The 18,522-nt window shown below is 37.0% G+C and overlaps 1 protein-coding gene across 4 annotated transcripts in view; it reads left to right on the top strand.

The window, feature by feature from the left end:
* XRCC2 (homolog of X-ray repair cross complementing 2 (XRCC2)) overlaps nucleotides 1–18,522 on the top strand; it is a 238,194-nt gene that overhangs the window by 60,515 nt on the left and 159,157 nt on the right. For 2 of the 4 annotated variants that reach the window (XR_016356017.1, XM_089799613.1), the window contains exon 5: nucleotides 5,184–5,249. The exons of the other annotated variants lie outside the window; for them this stretch is intronic. Coding sequence is in view for 1 of the 2 variants with exons in the window: in XM_089799613.1 (XP_089655739.1) it covers nucleotides 5,184–5,249 (66 nt within the window). In the remaining variant the exon portion in view is untranslated. The remainder of the gene's footprint in view (nucleotides 1–5,183; nucleotides 5,250–18,522) is intronic. 4 annotated transcript variants of the gene reach the window in all.

Below are 18,522 nucleotides of genomic sequence, written 5' to 3'. Positions count from 1 at the left end.
CCATTTACACTTCTCGATGTGATCTCTCACACGTGTGAAAGAACTTGTCTCGTCTCTCTTTCTTATGTGATCTTTCACACATGTTAGCGAGCACTTGTCATAATACTTCTTCTTTGTAAGATCCTCATAGGCATGAGATGATACTTGTCATAGCACTCCTTCAATGAATTTTTTCACACATATTTGAAGAGGTCCTGTGGTAGCCATTTGGAATATTCTGATTAGGAATCTTTGATGAAAATACTAAAACCTTTTTCTGTTTTTTGGAGATTTTTTATTTCTTTTGGATTTTTGATAGATAGAAGATTAATACTATTAATGTCCAACAGGTGACTTCAAATGGGTCAAAGGGACTAAAGAGCTAAACTATAGAGAACAATGATAGGAAAACCAAATAGTAGCTAGAGAAAGAAACAAAGAACAACAAAGAGAAGGGAAGAGGAACCAAGGCCATAGGAAACATGGGGAAGGTGGAAGGGGTAGGAGGGCAAACCCAAACCACCAGCCAAGACTAACTACCCGAGGAGACAGAGGAAAACCCCAGCCAAAGGATAACTAGAAGTGATAGAGGGGCGACATTGGTGAAGTTGCCTCTGGAGGTGACCCATCCAACAAGGAGGAGTGGATCTCTGTAGGATATGTGGGGCCCCACAACTCTAGAATGGGAAGGCATGGATAACTATCTTTTGGTGCTCTGCACCGTCCTTGAAAAGAAAGAGGTAATGAGCTGATCAGCCAAAGGGCATAAAGGCTGTTGAAGAATGCATTGAAGAGAACGAATGCGTAGATAGGTAGCCTCCTATAGATAAAGAGAAACACATCTTTGATTCGTATAACTGGAGGAGAGAGACTGGGTCTCTTTGAAGAGACAATAGAACCTGCCTCTAATCTTATAGTAGATAGGGCATCAAAAAATAAAGTGATCTTTCAACTCCACCTCACCAAGAGAACAAAGCTGGCAAATCTTGTCACCTTGTCCAATCCATGGTCGATCTCAATACGGAGATGGTGAGAAACAACTCTAAAAGACCATAAGGGAATCCTGAGAGAATGCTGCCAATGACAAGTAGTATAAGGACGAACAATGATAACATCTTGAATCTCAAGAAATTACTAAGAGTAAAAGGCCATCTTTAGGCAAAGCCAACCATGGGGGTTGACCCAAGTAGTGCGAATGTATTGCCTCTAAATATCCTCCTTGATGCACTTGTTCAACTCCTATCAGGGAGGGAGGAGGTGGGGAGGGGCATCCGAAGAGTACTATGACAAGAGGAGATAGTTAATTTCAATCCCGATAGAGCTAAAGAGGGCCTTAGCCCCAACAAAGGGAATGCACAACACTTGCAAAGGCACGACAATAGAAGAAATAAGAGATGCTAGAATAGGATATGCACCAAGATGATGGTGAATATGCAGAGATAGAGAATGAATTGAGGGAAAATATCAAATTTGCCTATAAGATTCTCAAGCAAACTGAACAAATACACCACTCCTGTATTGCATTTATCCAACTTGCTTTGATACCATGTTAATGTTTTTCAAATAAATAATGATGCGTAGTAATAAAGAAAAACAAAATAAATACAAAAGGTACAAGACATTTGCCTTGGAAAAACCTTCGGCTTGAAGGGAAATACCCAGCCACACCAAAAAAATATCTCTTTTATTGATAAAAAAGGTTCAAGTATAGTGCTTTCAACTTGATATTGTTGTCGACACACAAAGTAATCATACATATATATAGAATTAAGAGACTCTTTACATCACAACCCAAGGTCTCTTCAATTTCTAAAAAAAAGTCATTTCATATTTCCAAACATACGACTTTTTGCATGACACATGTCTCTTCATATAATATTATCTCAAATATTATCATAAATATCTTCTCCAGCTGTAAATGCAATACATAGGTATTATCTCAATTGCAACATATAGCAAAATTAGAGATAAATATCTCTATTGCAGCTACAATCTTCAATAATAAACAATTATCATGCCTTATAATTGATTCATTGTGGAGCTTCATAACTCTTTCATATTTTTGTATTTGGTATGTTTTCAATGCCTTAGTACCAATGGGAAATAAAGGCGTGCTATTATTGAGTCTCCGTTCTCGACCCCCTTTAATGAGAATTGGTGCAAAAGAATTCATCTCTTGTGAGTACAGTGTAGATAATTCAACATAATGGGAAACAACTTACGAACCACTATTCATAAAAGGTAATGGCCAAGTAGGGAAGATCTTAAAGAAAAGGTAATGGACTCAATCTCGCCAATCAATAGGTTTGCAAGATTTCATCACTTTCACAAGAACACTTGGCATTAGGTCACATTTGGGACACACTTTTCATGATTTTACCCTCCATGATACTAACCCTCTTAGCTTGCATAGGTCAATACCCCAAGAGTTACACCTTAGGTTTAGGAGAGTCTATTAAGGACCTTAAGAGGTATGAAACAGCACAATTGAATTAGAACAGAATAAGATTGAACTTCTTTTATAACCTTTTCAAAGTACTTTGCTAGGACATGCCTAATTGCCAATTAGATCCTTGAAACAAGTTATAGGGACTTAACATTCACAAACTCCGAAGGACCCCTTAAACAAATTATGGTTTCAAGAACACTTTGTGGGGCTTCTAACAAATTCCAAACTTTTACGATCCAACTCACTCATATGACCAAAAAATCTCCTATTAGGTCTCTAGGGCTAATAGGCCTAATTAGGTCTCTAATGTGAAACAACTACTCACAAATGGACTTCTTTCTTCAAAAACATTTCATTTTGGGGTTTGTCCTAGCCTAATATCACAATTTCACCATACTCCTACCACCCTACCACCCTTCCACCTATTTTCTATTGACCTTCCATATTCGGTTGGTGAAGGTCACTCTTCAACTTCCAAAAGTTGTCAAAATTGCATTTGACAACTTTTGCAATTTTGTCATCTTGCTGAGTAACTTTTTGTCCTTATGCATGCTTGACTCCAACTCGACCAAATTCCTGTTGGGGTCCTAATGACATCTAAAATGACTCACATGATGCCTTGGACAAAGATTTCCAAGTTGGCACTAAGTTTCTATATGACCAAGATCAAACAAAAGTGAATTTTTACACACAAAAAATGGACTAGAAGATCCTTGAAAGAAAATTTAGAGACCCTTAACACTTTTTATACTCTATGGCATACCATGAGTATTCCTATGTAATGTCCCCTATGCTAATAAAGTACTTTAAATAATTAACGGTCCCAAAATTTAAATAATATTATTTGGACCTTTAATTATGTAATAAAGGGGCCCAATTTTTATTAATTATTTGTAGGTGTTTTCCATGTCGACATTCTTTTGTAAACCCTTGGGAGTTTTTCAGAAGGGGTATTTATGTGTGGCATGTAAGAAGTTGTTAGTATGTGATTTGGATTATTTCTTTGTACTACAAATTCCTGTTGGAAATTTGTATTTTTCACCATTTCGGAAGTGGAAGATCTTCCCTACTTGGCCATTCCAGTTTCAGTGGGATTCAACCCTCACCCTATTCCGTCTTGTATTAGTTTGCTTTGGATCTGGCACATTTGGAGTGCTAGCTTCGTTTTGCAAATATAATATTTTGAGGTTTTGGCAATAAATTGTTATATCTCTATGGTGATGTATGCTTCTGTTTTTGACTATTATTTGGTGTATTTAGTGGATTATATCTTCCCCTTGGCATCTCTAGCTCACTCCATTCAGCACATTCCTCAAATAGTACTATGGCGTCAGAACTTTCCCTCAGTCACTTTCCCTCTCGAGTTTCCCTTAGGTACTTTCCCTTGGGTGCTCTCCCTTGGATACATTCCCTTGGGTATTTTCCCTCGCGCACTTTCCCTCGGGCACTTTCCCTTGGGTGCTTCCCTCCTTCGGGTGCTTCCCTCGGGTACTTCCTCCAAATTTCTTCCCTCAAGAGAACTTTGGTGTGTCATTGGGAACGTTACATCCTAACTATCCATGTGCTCCTGCACCGTATAGCATTGAGTTTATTCTCAAAAAAATATTTAAGGTAGTGGTACATACAGAAAATGCATTCCTTGCAATGTGTTTAACAAAACTCAATGAGCATTCTAAACATTCATATTTGGCTTCATTCCTTGGTTATAATTTTGCAATGCCAAGTCAAAGGACTTCAGTGTTTTAATGTTTATATCTAGTTGATTCTATTGAAATTGGCTACAACTTTGGAAAAAAAATTGAGTGAGGTGAACTCATTTAAGTTTGGCATACATTCAGTAGGAATTCAATTGCATAACATGTTAGCTTCCTCATGCTACAAGGAAAACTCATTTGGAAGTTCAGAATGATCAGACGCTGAAATCATATGTCTGTATTTAAGATGCATATATTTCATGTGTGTGTCCACATCTTATGAATGTTTTTGGGAGTATTTTAAGGACAGGCTGGCATTCCTCCTATATTGTTTCTAAAGATTGTGTTTCCTACTCTTGTGTTCTCTTAATAACTTCATTGCTCGAACAGGCAGTGAAATGCATTAGAAATACACAAAAACAATGGAGAACATGGTAGTTCACTGTCATAATTAATTATGTTAAATATGAAACACAACGCTACTCAAGACCTGAAGTAATGCAATAGCTACTTAGGGAAAGGTGAGAGGATTTAACTTTTAAACTAAACCATTTCCTCTTATTCACAGTAGGTTCATTGGGATCAAAGATCGTCCCAATGTCTTGTAGGATTTAAGATTATGGTCTTGCTAGAGTTGATTTGAAAGAATAGCACAATTGTATAATTGAGGTTTTTTCGTTTAGTGTTTTGTATTGTGTACTAATGGTAACTACATTTTTATTTAAAATATTTATATGCTGTTGGTTCTCCAAAATTGAGCCAGGGAAAATGCTTCTTCATAGCACTTTATATATGTCACAAATAGATTTTTTTTTGAACAAGTGTCTGCTCATTATAGATGCATTCCATAGAATATTTGTAGTTGGTCATAGTATAGTTTGAATAAGCAATGAAATATGATTAATTGTTTGGTAGATATGTTTTAGGCACATCTTCAAGGATGGTATATGTTCTCTTGAATTTTAACAATATAAAACTTCCAGTGTATTGATTGACAAAAGTTTTTGAAGTGTCATAAGGTGACAATCAGTTGGTCTTTATATTTTCTTGTTTCCTTTCAGTATAAGTGCTTTTTACTGGCTTGATCGAGCTTTAAAGTCTGCCTCAATAGACAATAATGCTAGTAGGTATGCTCTCCAACAAAGTTATCTATCTTATTTCAATGTGTATTGGATTTTTGGGGTAAAGGTCAACTGGACTTTATTTGATGTCTCTGGTGAATCTAGCCTATTAAAGGATGGTTTAATTGTTGCTAAACTTTGCTAAACTTTCTTCAAATGAAATTTCATTTATTTGCTTTTTTTCCCTAAACGAGTCAGCTTGTGAGGTCATTGTCATTCTATATTGGTGACTTAGTAACTTGAATTGTTTCTAGCATTATAATTATGTCCCTCTTTAACAAGTTTTGTATGTTTGATTGTTCTGCAATCAATACATTTGATAAATCTTACATGCTTACCATATATTTAATTACTTATTTTTTTAATAGATTCTACAAGCAAAGCAATTAATCTTTTATTGAGATATCCCAAGTACATGTCCACAAGAAAAACAGGCAAAGACACAATATGCTTGGAAGACAATTATCAATTTTATATTCAAATCATCAGGTTGAGTACAATTGACGATATGACGATCAGTTTTCCTACCAAAAATGGAAGGTGTGAATATGAGTGCACCATTTATAGAGATATAGGGATTGCTGTGGCTGTATAGAAGTGCAGATGCTGATTGCAGAGATTACTGAAACGAGGCTGTAGATGTAGGTTATGCTTTTCGCATATGCAGATTGCCATCTGACAATGATATGCTTGCTATTCGCCCAAGGATGGCTCTGTTCGCAGAAACAGTAATGCCTAAAACACAGACAAGATCAAGGAACATCCAACTGTAATTTCTGTCCTTGATCTTTGACAACTTGGTCCGCAAAGGGGACTTCTCCAAATTGAATGGGCAGACTGGGAAGGGTCTTTCACCTCTGAAACTGCAAGCATAGAGGACCAATTCCAAATTGGTACTGCAAATAACAAAACATGAGATGATTGATGATGAATATTGCTTCAAGAAGGCTGACACATATATGAGGCCAAACAATTTCTTCAGCATGGAAACCCTAAAAGTGATGACCTAGGGCTTTGAGCCTTTTAAAAAGGCATTTTGAGATCATTTTTACACCTGCTTGAATTTTATTTTTACCTCTCTCTTTGGGAATTACAGATCTGATATCAGATCAACAACATTCAGGTGTTGGAGAATGAAAACTCTTCAATTCTAGGCAGGCGTGGATGAAACCCCAGGCCATAATCTAGAGGAATTCAGATAAAGTTTCTGTTTGTGCAACACTTTCAGACTTCACCAGCAATTTGCTGACCTGCAACAGAAAATCAGTCACATTTCAGAAGTTTTTAGAGGCAAATGAGTGTTGAAATTTATTCAGGACTAGGAATCAGCAAATGAGTGGATTTATTAGACTCCCCTAGGCACAGGTTGAAGATATTGACAATCCAGTGGAAAAATAGGGTAAAATTCAGTTATCTTGCCGAACAGATTTTGAAATTTGTTCCAAATCTACTTGTTTCAACAATAAAAGTTTTAAGATAATTATAGTTGATAGAAATAAACCACATTGGAGCAGTTAATTCCCTCTACTTTGTTCCAAATCTACTTGTTTCAAAAATAAAAGTTTAAGATAATTATAGTTGATAGAAATAATCGACATCGGAGTAGTTAATTCCCTCGACAAGCTCCTATATTGCATAATTTATCAATTCAGTCAATAAAAAACACACTTCTATACCAGCATTGCACATATGGTATGCCATTATTGGTTCTGGACATTATAAGTTGTTCATTTCTTGACATTGGTTTTTGGTGTAATATAAATCAGAACTCTGAAAATTACAACCAGTCAATGATTCTTTTATATTTACATTTTATTTCACCCTGCACTGGTGTATATACTTACCGGATATTTCCCCAAAATTGTATCACAAATAAATTTCAGAATACAACAGATATCTCATGCAATAAAAATCAGTAAAATAACCAACAATATGCTCATATCAATATCTCCAGAAATGTTATTGTATTATAAACCACTAATACAATAACTTCATAATACCAAAGTCCAACCTTACAAACAGTAATACAGTCAGATTGGAAATGCAAGAAAGCACCTGTAAGCTCAGTGCAGACTCCATCTCGAATCCACTGAAATGGTAAATCGTGCTTGCGTGCAATACACTAGAAATGGCCCGAAGGTTTCTGTCCTTGTTTAAAGCTTTCCCAATGTTTCTCCAAGAGAAACACAAAAACCGTTTCTAAAATAATAAAACCAAGTATGCTGAAAATGATATCCCTCTTCCCTTAAGCATAACAGGATGACTCTTCATATTCCCTTTCCTGTCTTGTCATTTTTTATTCTCTTTTCCCATTTAATTGTTTTCCCGCTAAGAGAATAATATAACTTTGTACTTGTAGGATAAAGTGACTTATTAATTCCCTTGTTTAATTTTAAAGTCATTTTATTAAAACAACTTAACCTTTAGACATTAAAACAAATATCCTTTCAAACTCAGAAAGCCATGTATAATTGCTAGCCGGAAAGCTCTCAGCGAGGCGAGACGCTAAGTCCAATACTTCAAACCTAGAAATATGGACCCCAACTGACTTACAATAAAGAGTTAAGTATTAGGAACCCTTGTTATCTTGACTTCGATCTGCTCGAAAGTGATGCTATCTATGTTGAAACTCATAATATCCCTCAACAAAGACCTGGTTAGGCCATGAGGCCATGATGGAAAAGGCTAATGACGCATCAAAGACAAATGGCTACAAAAAGGGACATTATCGTCCTCCCTTCCCTAGGATTGCTTGCCCTCAAGCAATCGACATCTGCATCTTGTAACAAATTTTTTTTGGGTCCCATATCAATCATAAGGAAATTGCTCCACCAAGCTGCTGCACCACTCATATAAATAACGTGTCTAGAATTGTGAAGACGCTCATCAATTCCCCACAACAATGCACTTGTCATACTAATAGAGGATCTTGGATCACACCATGTGCATAATTTATTGAATTAACCTGCCATGTGTTTCTATCATATGTGGGAAAATCCTCATTCCAACTGATATCACAAGCACCGGTAGAATCAAATAAATGTGGGAGCTCAACATAATGCCAACTAGCTCCTTGAAGCAATATTGACCATGTGACCGATCCTCCTAGGTTCTACAAACAAAAAAGCCATCCATATGGAGTAGACTCTACTCAAGTGCCATTATTATGCTCAACATCCTTAACAATAGAGTAGCCATAGGTACTAGATAAATATGGCTTAGTCCTAGTTGTATGACGAGAAGAACTAATCATGAGTAGCCATCTACACTATCCTTTCTCCTTATATGCTCCTTGGTCATATTGCTAGCCAAGTCTCTGTCCAAAACTGATTTGTAATCAACTTTATGCCCTTCTTTCAAATGTAATAAGGCCGCCATCTCCTCACTGCAATCAGTATCAATTTGAGACGCTTGATTTAAAATCAATAGGTGTTCCATCATCCCACTCAAAGAGTGGATTCTCCAATATCCAGTCAGCATCCATCTCAAAAAGCAAATTACTGCGCTTCATCCGATTAACGTTATGCTGGCTGAAATTATTATGATCAGAAAAATAAATATCCTCATGCCTACCCTCTGTTGTTGCTACACGAATAGCTAAGATGCTTCATCAATCCTGTAATTATTGCCCAACAGACATGATGTCATAATGCATGTAGAATCCTTCGAATTGCTCGGTAGCTGACCGATGGTTGTGTCTTTTTCAGCCTTGTAGTCCCTAAGAATATGATCAGCTTTATCCCTGCTAAGCTGCCCATATGACTGAGTTTTGTCTTTCTCTTCATACCCCTCTACAGGCTGAAACAAATCTTCTTTCCTTCCTCCCTTAATCTTGTCCCTTGTTAACAATGGTTTCACTTTTTGTTCATATTGTTTGATGACATTGGTATCCAAAGTACAAGCATCAGAAGATGTAACATGTGTTTTTTTTAAAATCAACCAATATAGTAGACCAGAAGTTTTGTGAATCATCATCACTCTCTTCAATGATCAAAGACATAATGGGCTACATGAAAGATAAAATATTTCTCTTGTGGTCCCTTTTTATGGCAATGAAAAACTGATAGAACATATCAAGAATTAAATCTTGACAACTAAGGTCTATCATAATCACACAAGCTCTAAGTTTTACAATTGTTTCTAAAATTCTGACTGTCTTATCGAAGGATGGGTTTTGGATATTACTCAATCCTTGAAATTTTTTTATGATCAATTAGAATACCTCCATAGCTTCCTTGGTGTAAGGGTCATGTGGCACTATTATCTTCATAACATGAAAAATGCACTTAGTAACTACAAATCTGACCTCTCTGTCAGATGTCTTAGAAACAGTGGCTTAACCAAAGGAATCACAACAAGGAGGATGTTCACTTGTTTACTCTTAGAACCTAGCTGTTCTATTGGGGATAAACAATTCTCGATAGCATTCAACTCGCAGAGTAATTTATGCTTTGATTGAGGCAGACATGCAAGTTTTCTCTCTATATTGAAGAGCTTTCCTTCAAGGATTTGTTCCTGGTCCTTAGCAATAATATTTGATAGTTGCCTAAACATGTTGCTGAATTTTTGATGCACTTAAGCAACTAATGCTGCTGAAATGGCCACCCCTGTTATGACCCAAATTTAACCAATTTCCTCTCACCAACTAGGAGATACTGTCAAACAGTTAGCAGGCTTTTGTGGGTCTCGGTCTTATATATAATTAGTTGGAAGTAATCTTTCACCTCTAATAACTGATAAAAATCTTAATTGAGAAGGATATTTGTGTGTTGAGCTTGTGTGCAGCAGGTTGCACCTCTTCTCTTGACCTTATAGAAAGTATGGTGGTGGAATTGCCCATATGTCCAGTTTTGAAGATATGCATTCTGCAATTTCACAACTATAAATACCTTTATTGACCATCCTCTGTCTCTGTTTAGAAAATTTTTAGATGCAAATTTAACCACTTTCTGTGGAACACACTTGCCTGATATCTATTTGTTCACTACTGCCATATTTACATCCAACAATTGCTTTGCCACAAACATGATATCACTCCGCAGGTTAGAGGATATTCCATGTCGACCAATTTGACCTCATGTGTCAACTATCACCGCTTGGTTTCTGTATACTCAACTCACGACAATGTTCTCACTAGAGTAGATTGTATTGTTTCCAGATGGGACATGACAATCTTTCCTTCAGAACTACTTTCTCTCTTCGCACAATCTCCACAATCATTTCATATATTGCCATTCAGTATTTTTGCTGTGTACCAACCCCAGATTATAACCAGATCGTTTAGTATCAAATACTAATTGATTACCATGAATCACTAGATTTTATTAAAGCACCAACTCTAGCTATGAGTATAAACATTTTGTTGTTGATGCATAGTTTTCTGCCAATATCTGTAGCACTTGCTTGATAAAGCCAAGAGATCCTGTGCATAGGTGATGCACTTTGGTTAGAAATTTTGTTTTGCTTGATAATGCCCCTCAAACTATTGTGAGATATTTATTAAACCCCTTCTATAGAGATCGCAGATAAATTAGAATGACCAACGACACAAAATTTGAATGAAATCTCCACATTATTTCACGACACGAACTTCCATAGATATGTGCCCACAATAACTACATTTGAGTCGGTCCCTATTGAGACGCAAAAACAATGACTATTTGCGCTGAAAACTCCTAATAATGTAAGGCACTAATAATGTAAGGCACAAGATATGTTGCCTTCTAATAAAATCAACTTTACACACCCAAAATTTAAATCACGGCAATGATTTTAATTCTCTCCCATATAAGATTAGTACCCACATTCTTTTCCCTTTTTTGTGTTGCCAAAACATGATTCTGCTATGTCATGCTCTTAGATTACTCGTATAGCTCAACTCAGTTCAATTCAACAATTCTTGGAATTTTCTAATGCCAAACCATTCATCTTGTAGAACAATCTGCCCATCTGTTCGTTCTCTGAATGCATGTAACACCTCCAGAAATTTGAAGTTTCAACTGGTGCGATAAACAACAAATTTTGATGTTGTGAATGCTTCACTCAGTCACTCTACTATGACATATAACAGACAACTATAATTAAATGATTTAGATAAGTCTGCAAATGGCAATTCACCAACCTTACACCTGTTGAAAAACATCAAGTCCTCTGTGTTGGTAAACAGATTGTTCTTTTCAATTCAACTCTTAAACGCCCAAAACTTGTGAACAATAACTTATTACAACAGTTGGGAAACCACACTAGGCGACCGATTTCCCTCTGAATTTGAAGGTACAGCTCCCTTGAATTTACGATTTGCGATGAATTTGTTTGTTCCTAATTCTAAATGGGGTTTGTTCTTGACCATAGAACAGGAGAGCTAAACCAAGTTAGGCCTAAATAGGAACTAACTCAGGCAAGGATTCAGGTCTTAATACTAATCAAATTTGTGAACTCATACATCTTATGAACCCGCAGAATTTGACAATACAGTTTTGAAATCTATCTATGAATTAGCTACTTAACAGAATGCTTCTAACTCTAATATGGAAGGGACTAACTTAAGGAATAATGCAGGACAAAATCTCTTTTAACCTTCAATAACACTATTATTATCTTTAGTTTGCTGTATTGAACAGGGGAACAAAACTCTGTTTATTCCTCAACTCAATTCAACTGAAAGAGATATCTTAAACTATCATAAACAATGGAACAATAAATAATTGATATAAAACACATTCAACTTGTCTCTGCAACATGAAGTATTTCACACCAAAAATTAGCTGACCTTTCATTAATGTTTCAATTAGATACATATAGGATTCCGAGATGACCGTTACAAAATGGAACTTAAACCAGTTCATCTTCTCAAAATGACAAATGGCAAGGAGCCAATTGTTGGTTACAATCAAAATACAAAAGGGCGGGATAAAGATCACTTCGCCTTCTTTCCTTTTTCCAACTTTAACTTATAGGCTTTGGCAGCGATAGTGATTGGGATCAGCTCGTCGTGTTTGTGGACATGGACGTTGGTGTATCTCAAGAGCCACTTGGAGTGCCCTTTGGCTAAGTCTTTGATGGCATTCAATCGCTCTTGCATTTCCTCCATAGCCATGTGTATACATCCACTGAGCTTTTGGAGCTCTGTCACTCTGTTCTGAGGGGTAGTAGACTTCTCTGTTAGATTATCTAGATAACTAGAGAAATTCTTTTGCATGAAAGCAACTCCTACTATTCCTTTCCCTTGTCCACTGGTTTGAGAGTCAGTGTGTAGGCCCTTTAGTAACTCATAGTTCTTGTCTTGTTCCTCCTTAACTTTGCTCTCCATTTCTTTTAATCCATCTTTTGCTGCCGAAATCATCTCAGCTCTAAATTGTAAGCTCTGTTGCCAGTCAGACAAGGGTTCATCTCCTTTTGGTAGAATCTTTGCTTCCACTGCTTCTTTAGTCTTCATTTGGATGACCATATTCAAGAGGGAGATGCAATCTTCATTCTTTTCCTTTTCTGTTGACAGAGTAACCCAGTTGGCCGAGATGTTATCTTTTTCCGTTTCCAGCCTCAACATTGCATTATTGAGTTGCTTTGTGACTACAAGTCCTTCAGACTTGAGTTTTTCACTCCACTCTCTACCAATTTTCCCAAAGTGTTGGTCTTCTTGCAATTAGGAGATGATAGCCTGAATATCTGTGCCTATAGGGTCACTGGTAGGGGGAACTCTTGAAATACTTGCTAGTGGAGCAATTAGTTGCCTGATGAAGTGGTTGAGTTCGTGAATCTCCACCTTCATCCTGACTTTGGCAAGCTTGAGCCCTTCGAGTTCCTCCTCTATCACTTTATTTGTTGACTTCTACAGTCCCACTTTGGTGTCATGCCAACTTCTTCGAGGTCCAGAGACTGCAATGTTAAGTCATCTGTAGTTAGGTCTTCAATTCTCCCCTCCTTGGTGGGCTTAGCAATCTCCATAGTTAAGTGTCTTGTATCAGGCTCTCGACCGAGAATTGATAGTCTCTTCTCTTATCTTAATATTTTAATCTTATCTTATCTTATCTGCTTCTTAACTTTACTCAATGCCGACCGATAACAAATAGCTAGAGACAAAGTCTCTTTGTTTGGGTCTCCCTCCTCTATCCTCTTCCTCTTTCTGTCTAGGGTATTCGCAAGCCATGATTCAGTGCCAATTACCTTACACGCAGCCCAGAGTGTCTCCACACTGAACATTTTCCTCTTAATTGGAGTTGATGTTTTTGAAGCCGAAGAGAAAGGATTCTTTGGAGCCTGGGAAATAAGTTTTAAAGATTTGGGCCCCTTCTATGCTTCTGTTGTCTTCTTTACCGCTTCATCAGAGTTTGTAGATTCACTCTCACTACTCCCCCATCTCCAAGGTCAACCACTTGTATTTGGGGGTTGCTTGGGAGGAGTAATGGGGCACTTATGGATGGAATAGGACTGCTGTCGGGTGAGAGAGCCACCGTGACTACACTATTTTTCATCTCGTTTGCCTTCTTTTCGGCCTCTGTTTCTGTTCCAATCACTAGCACTGAACCATCCTGACAAGTTTTATCAAGTGGGATGTTCTTTTTAGGAGGTTGGTTGCCTCCACCGGCTAGTTGAGTGGGTCCTTGAGTGAGGGGTTGGATTGAGCTTGAAGCACCATTGTGAGAAAATGAAGTTACAACTACATTTGGGGAGGACTGGGCTGACGCACCTTTACTCCTGCTTCCTTGTGCTGTGGTCCACTCGACCTAGTTTTTGGTTCTCTTGTAGATTCTAGCCATCATTATGTCCAGATCTTCTATAGCATCTTCGAAAGGTTTCGAACTTATGGGAGTGTTCCTCAACTTGGTCAAATAAGTATTGCTATATATATTTTAGCCGTCATCTTCAATTCCACCTACATCTATATTCACCTTATACATTTTCACTTGATCAACTATCAATTTGGTGAAGGCTTGATTACAGCTCTCGAACTAATCTTTGCAATTGGCCCAATAATATTTGATCGTGGTGATATGCTTTACCACACTTCACAATTTGCAGAACATCTCTGGCATACCCATTTGGGTTGAACATAGGCCTCAGGACTTCATACATGTCTAGCTTATATTTCTTCTTGAACACCTTCATCATGTTCTTGGCATCGCATCGGGTGTCGCAACTGAAGGCTCCAACCTTCATAGGGAATTCGTATCCCTTCTTCTCTAGGCTTCCGCTCAGGATGTTCACTTGCAGAGCTTGTCATATAATCTTGATCAACACAATCATGTCACTTGGATACCTCGGTAGCTTCAAGGGAAACCCATCAAATGCTGTAAGACCCAAATAAGAAAATGATGAGAACTGAATAAAGTAACACCCAAAACTGACTGATGGCGGCCATGGCTTCGGGTTGAATCTTCTCTCCGGGCATCCTTGTAGTTCCATGCAAATCATCATGATAAACACTTCATTCACCTTAACATGATCTGCATAACTGTTCTGCAATTGGAGACATGGGTAAAACTCATAAGACTTAACATCATTAGGGAAATTCTCTAATCTTGGAAGGCCAGACCATAATTGCAATGAAGCCAACATGTAAATCAAGAAGAAAGACATGTAGAATGTATTGTAAAACTTGGCCGCTTGGAGAGCATTGGACAAAATATCACTTACGTCTTGCGCCCAATCAATATACTGTGTGTCGAAGCATATAACTTGAACCAAAAATTAATATTGCTCAACAAAAATTAGGGCTTCTATTTCACCTCTCAATCAATGTAGAAGAACCAAAATGTCAATTATTTTTGGCATAAGATTGGTCTTGAACAAAGTTTTAGGAACTTTGCTCTTATCACTCGTTGGCTTCTGGAACCAAGTCCTCATGATCTCCTTCCTCTAAATCATCTTCTTAGCCGAGAATTTTGAGACGGGTCCTCCAAACGTTAAGTCAAAGAACTCCTCTCGCTTTGGCACACAAAGGCAGTTTACCACTGTTTGCCTATTGATTGAAATTAACACTATATCATCAGGTAGAACAATTTGCTTGGTTTTCGGATTGTAGTGATGAATGCATTTGTAAATAAGCTCTGGGGATTGGACTGCAACCGAAAAACCGACAGCCTCGATTAAACCACATCTCGAAGCTTCTCTGTGATAGGATGAATCCATTCAGATTTGACCATCCTTTGGAAATCTGCCATGCCATAGAAGCGGAGGGAGGTGTCTGTGAAATTCTATAATTGGGACTTGATCCCAGTCAAACCATCAAAACCTTTGAACTTGGTTGCCATAAGCTTATGAATAAGATTTTGAATCGAAAAGGTGAATAAGACAACAAATGCAACAATCATAGGCTTTCAAAAAGTTATGTGTATTGATAGAGTGAGGAATTAAAGAAATGAGGTAACGCTTTCAACTGCTTGTGTGCTTGTATATGAGAGTCTCGATTTATCCGTTGTTCTTCAGAATTTGTGCCACACGGATGAAATTTAAGGAAATACTTGTTGGATAGTAAATGCAAAAGCTCAACGGACATTTATGGGTCTTTTCACTATTCCGTTGAGCGCAACGGTAACTTTCTATAAGCCCATTGCTTACTTTTCCGTTTTCTTTTAAGTTTCAGAAAGTTGCTATTGGGGTACTTCGTTGATGAAAGTCCGCCAAGTGAGATTCTGACTATATCTTCTTTACATAATGGTTCGATCCGTTCTAATATCATTCTGACATACTCTAAATTCAGTGCGGGGAACAAATTCACTGTTAGCTCGATCTGTCTTGTATAAGCGGAAAATAGCCTGCATGGGTTGGGAACCCGTCGAGGAGAAGGCAATTTCCGTTTTTCCACTAACACTTCCTTATAGGTTGAATCTTTGACAATTGCATTTTTGGCTGTTAAAGATGCTTAATTAAGGCGTACGGATTTGTTGGGTAACATTTAACATCCTGTTTTTTGCTTTTAGCTGCTTTGCAGAAAACCATCTTCATGGGTTGGAAACTTGCGGAAGAGAAGGCAATTTCCAAATTTCCGCTAATGCTTGTTTATCAAGAGATGGTACGCCGCAAACAAATAGAGAACGTGTTTGATCTGCAATGAGTAAATTTGATCTCTATTGAATTAAGTACTAACTTACTCGACCAATCACAAGGTAAAACAAACACCCACCCGACTATAAAGAAAGAGAAGGCAAAGTGGGAAAATCCGATAGAGATCACCTAGCCTTTAGGGATCTAGACCTAGACTCAAACAAAAATAAGGACTAGACTCACTTCATCTACTACACAAAACTCACTTTTGTTAATAGGTTAGAAAACAGAAGTGGGGCAACACTTTGCATTCCCAGTAACACTCAATGACTCTCTTTAGATGCAACAATAATTCAAATTCCCAATGAACTATATAGTTCGTGCCTTCTCTGTTATAGAAATTGTTGTCTTAACTCTGTGTCAAAGAGAGTGTAGATCAATAAGCTCCCATCATAAATTATTCAAAGGTGGCTTCCATTTTCGTTGTAAAGAATGACACTCCCGTGCGGCTTCTTCAAGACAAAAATTGGGTTCAACAATGGAAGTTTTCTAATGTTTCACCAAAGAAATATTTGATTCAAATCATTATAACATTCCGCTAATGTTATATGGCCACATATTAAAAACTGATACTGTTTCTTTAGTTTCCACCAATTATTTTCACTTCATTCACACAGGAATATCTCACAAACAATATTAAGTTTTCCAACCAAACATAACAGATATTACGTGCTCAATGTCTTCCTGATGGCTCAAATTTCAAGTCTTCATAAAATATTTGCATTAAGACAACAACTAAAAAATTTTGGCACATTAAATTTTTTAAGAGGCCCCATAAAATTATGATGAGTTCGACACTTAAATATATTCCTTCATCTTCACGTTTTGGGAAATAATAAACAATGTCAATGTTTGCCAGCACCAATTTATCCAAAGCAAAGTCCGATAAAATGTGGAAACTATTAAAAATGTCAAATATTAATCAACTCTTCATTAAATTATCTGGTCCAACTTTATAACATTACCACACAAATATGAATGCCAACAATTTCTTTGGAAACTACAATGTTGAGAATAATCAATGATGAGCCTTAATTAAAATATCCGCTCAATATTCACGCTTTTGAATTGTAGAATAATTTGAAAAGAATAATAACTAGCATAATGCTTATGTGATTTTCAGCACTAACAAATCTTTTACGTTAAACCTTCTGTAAATAAGTTTATGATGGAATCTGTGATTATTCGTTATACCCAATAGGATGGTATGATCGATGCTCTGATACCACTGTAAAATCCTTATTGGATATTTTCCCCAAACTTTCTCACAAATAAATTTCAGAATACAACATATGGCTCATGCAATAAAAATAAGTAAAATAACAAGCAATATGCTTATATGAATATCTCCAAACATGTTATTGCATTATAAATCAGCAATACAGTAACTTCAAAATACCAAAATCTAATCTTACAAACAGTAAAACAGTCAGATTGGAAATACAAGCAAGAACCTGTAAGCTTAGCATGACCTCTGTCTTGAAACCACTGCAATAGTAAATTGGGTTTGTGTCCAATCCATCAGAAATAGCTTGAAGGTTTGCGTCCTCAGGTCTGAGTTGAAAGCTCTAAAGCTCTCCCAATGTTTCTCCGAAACAAGCCTAAAAACCAGATCCAAAATAATGAAACCAAGCATGCTGAAAATGAGATCCTTCTTTCCTTCTTAAGCACGATAGGATGACTCTTCATATTCCCTTGCCTGTATTGTCATTTTTTATTCTCTTTTCCCTTTTAATTGTCTTTTTGTCATTTAAGAGAATAATAAAACTTTATAAGATAAAGTGACTTATTGACAGTGTAACTCGAGTGCGCACATCAGCCCTAAAACCTCTTGCATTGGGTGCACATACATCTCATGCGTGGGTACGTCATGCACCTGAGTATCGTAACCGTGGCCAAAATGCGGCCGCACCAGTCGGCGCACCCGAGATGAATGCAGGAACGCGGGTGTGTCCTAGGTTCGGGGGTGCGCACTCGGGTGTGGCCGATGACTATATGGAAAAGTCAAAAAAAGGTGAAGTATTTGATTTTGTTTTTTTATTATTTATTTTTATATATAGTTTGAGTCATATTTGAACAATGCATTTTGAATATTTCATCTTTGTCATTTGATAAATTGATAGTCAATGGTTAACTTATATGGTACTATGTATGGTTTATATTTTTCATTTATCATTATCCTTAATTATGTTTAAAAGTTCTAGTATTTTACTAGGTTCAATGGTCATTGGTAATG

The sequence above is a fragment of the Cupressus sempervirens genome, chromosome 9 (assembly GCF_028749045.1).
Source record: "Cupressus sempervirens isolate cs-2001-9-10 chromosome 9, ASM2874904v1, whole genome shotgun sequence".
Lineage (NCBI taxonomy): Eukaryota > Viridiplantae > Streptophyta > Pinopsida > Cupressales > Cupressaceae > Cupressus > Cupressus sempervirens.
Note: the sequence above shows the minus strand (reverse complement) of the source record. Positions and strands in the feature narration are given on the sequence as shown.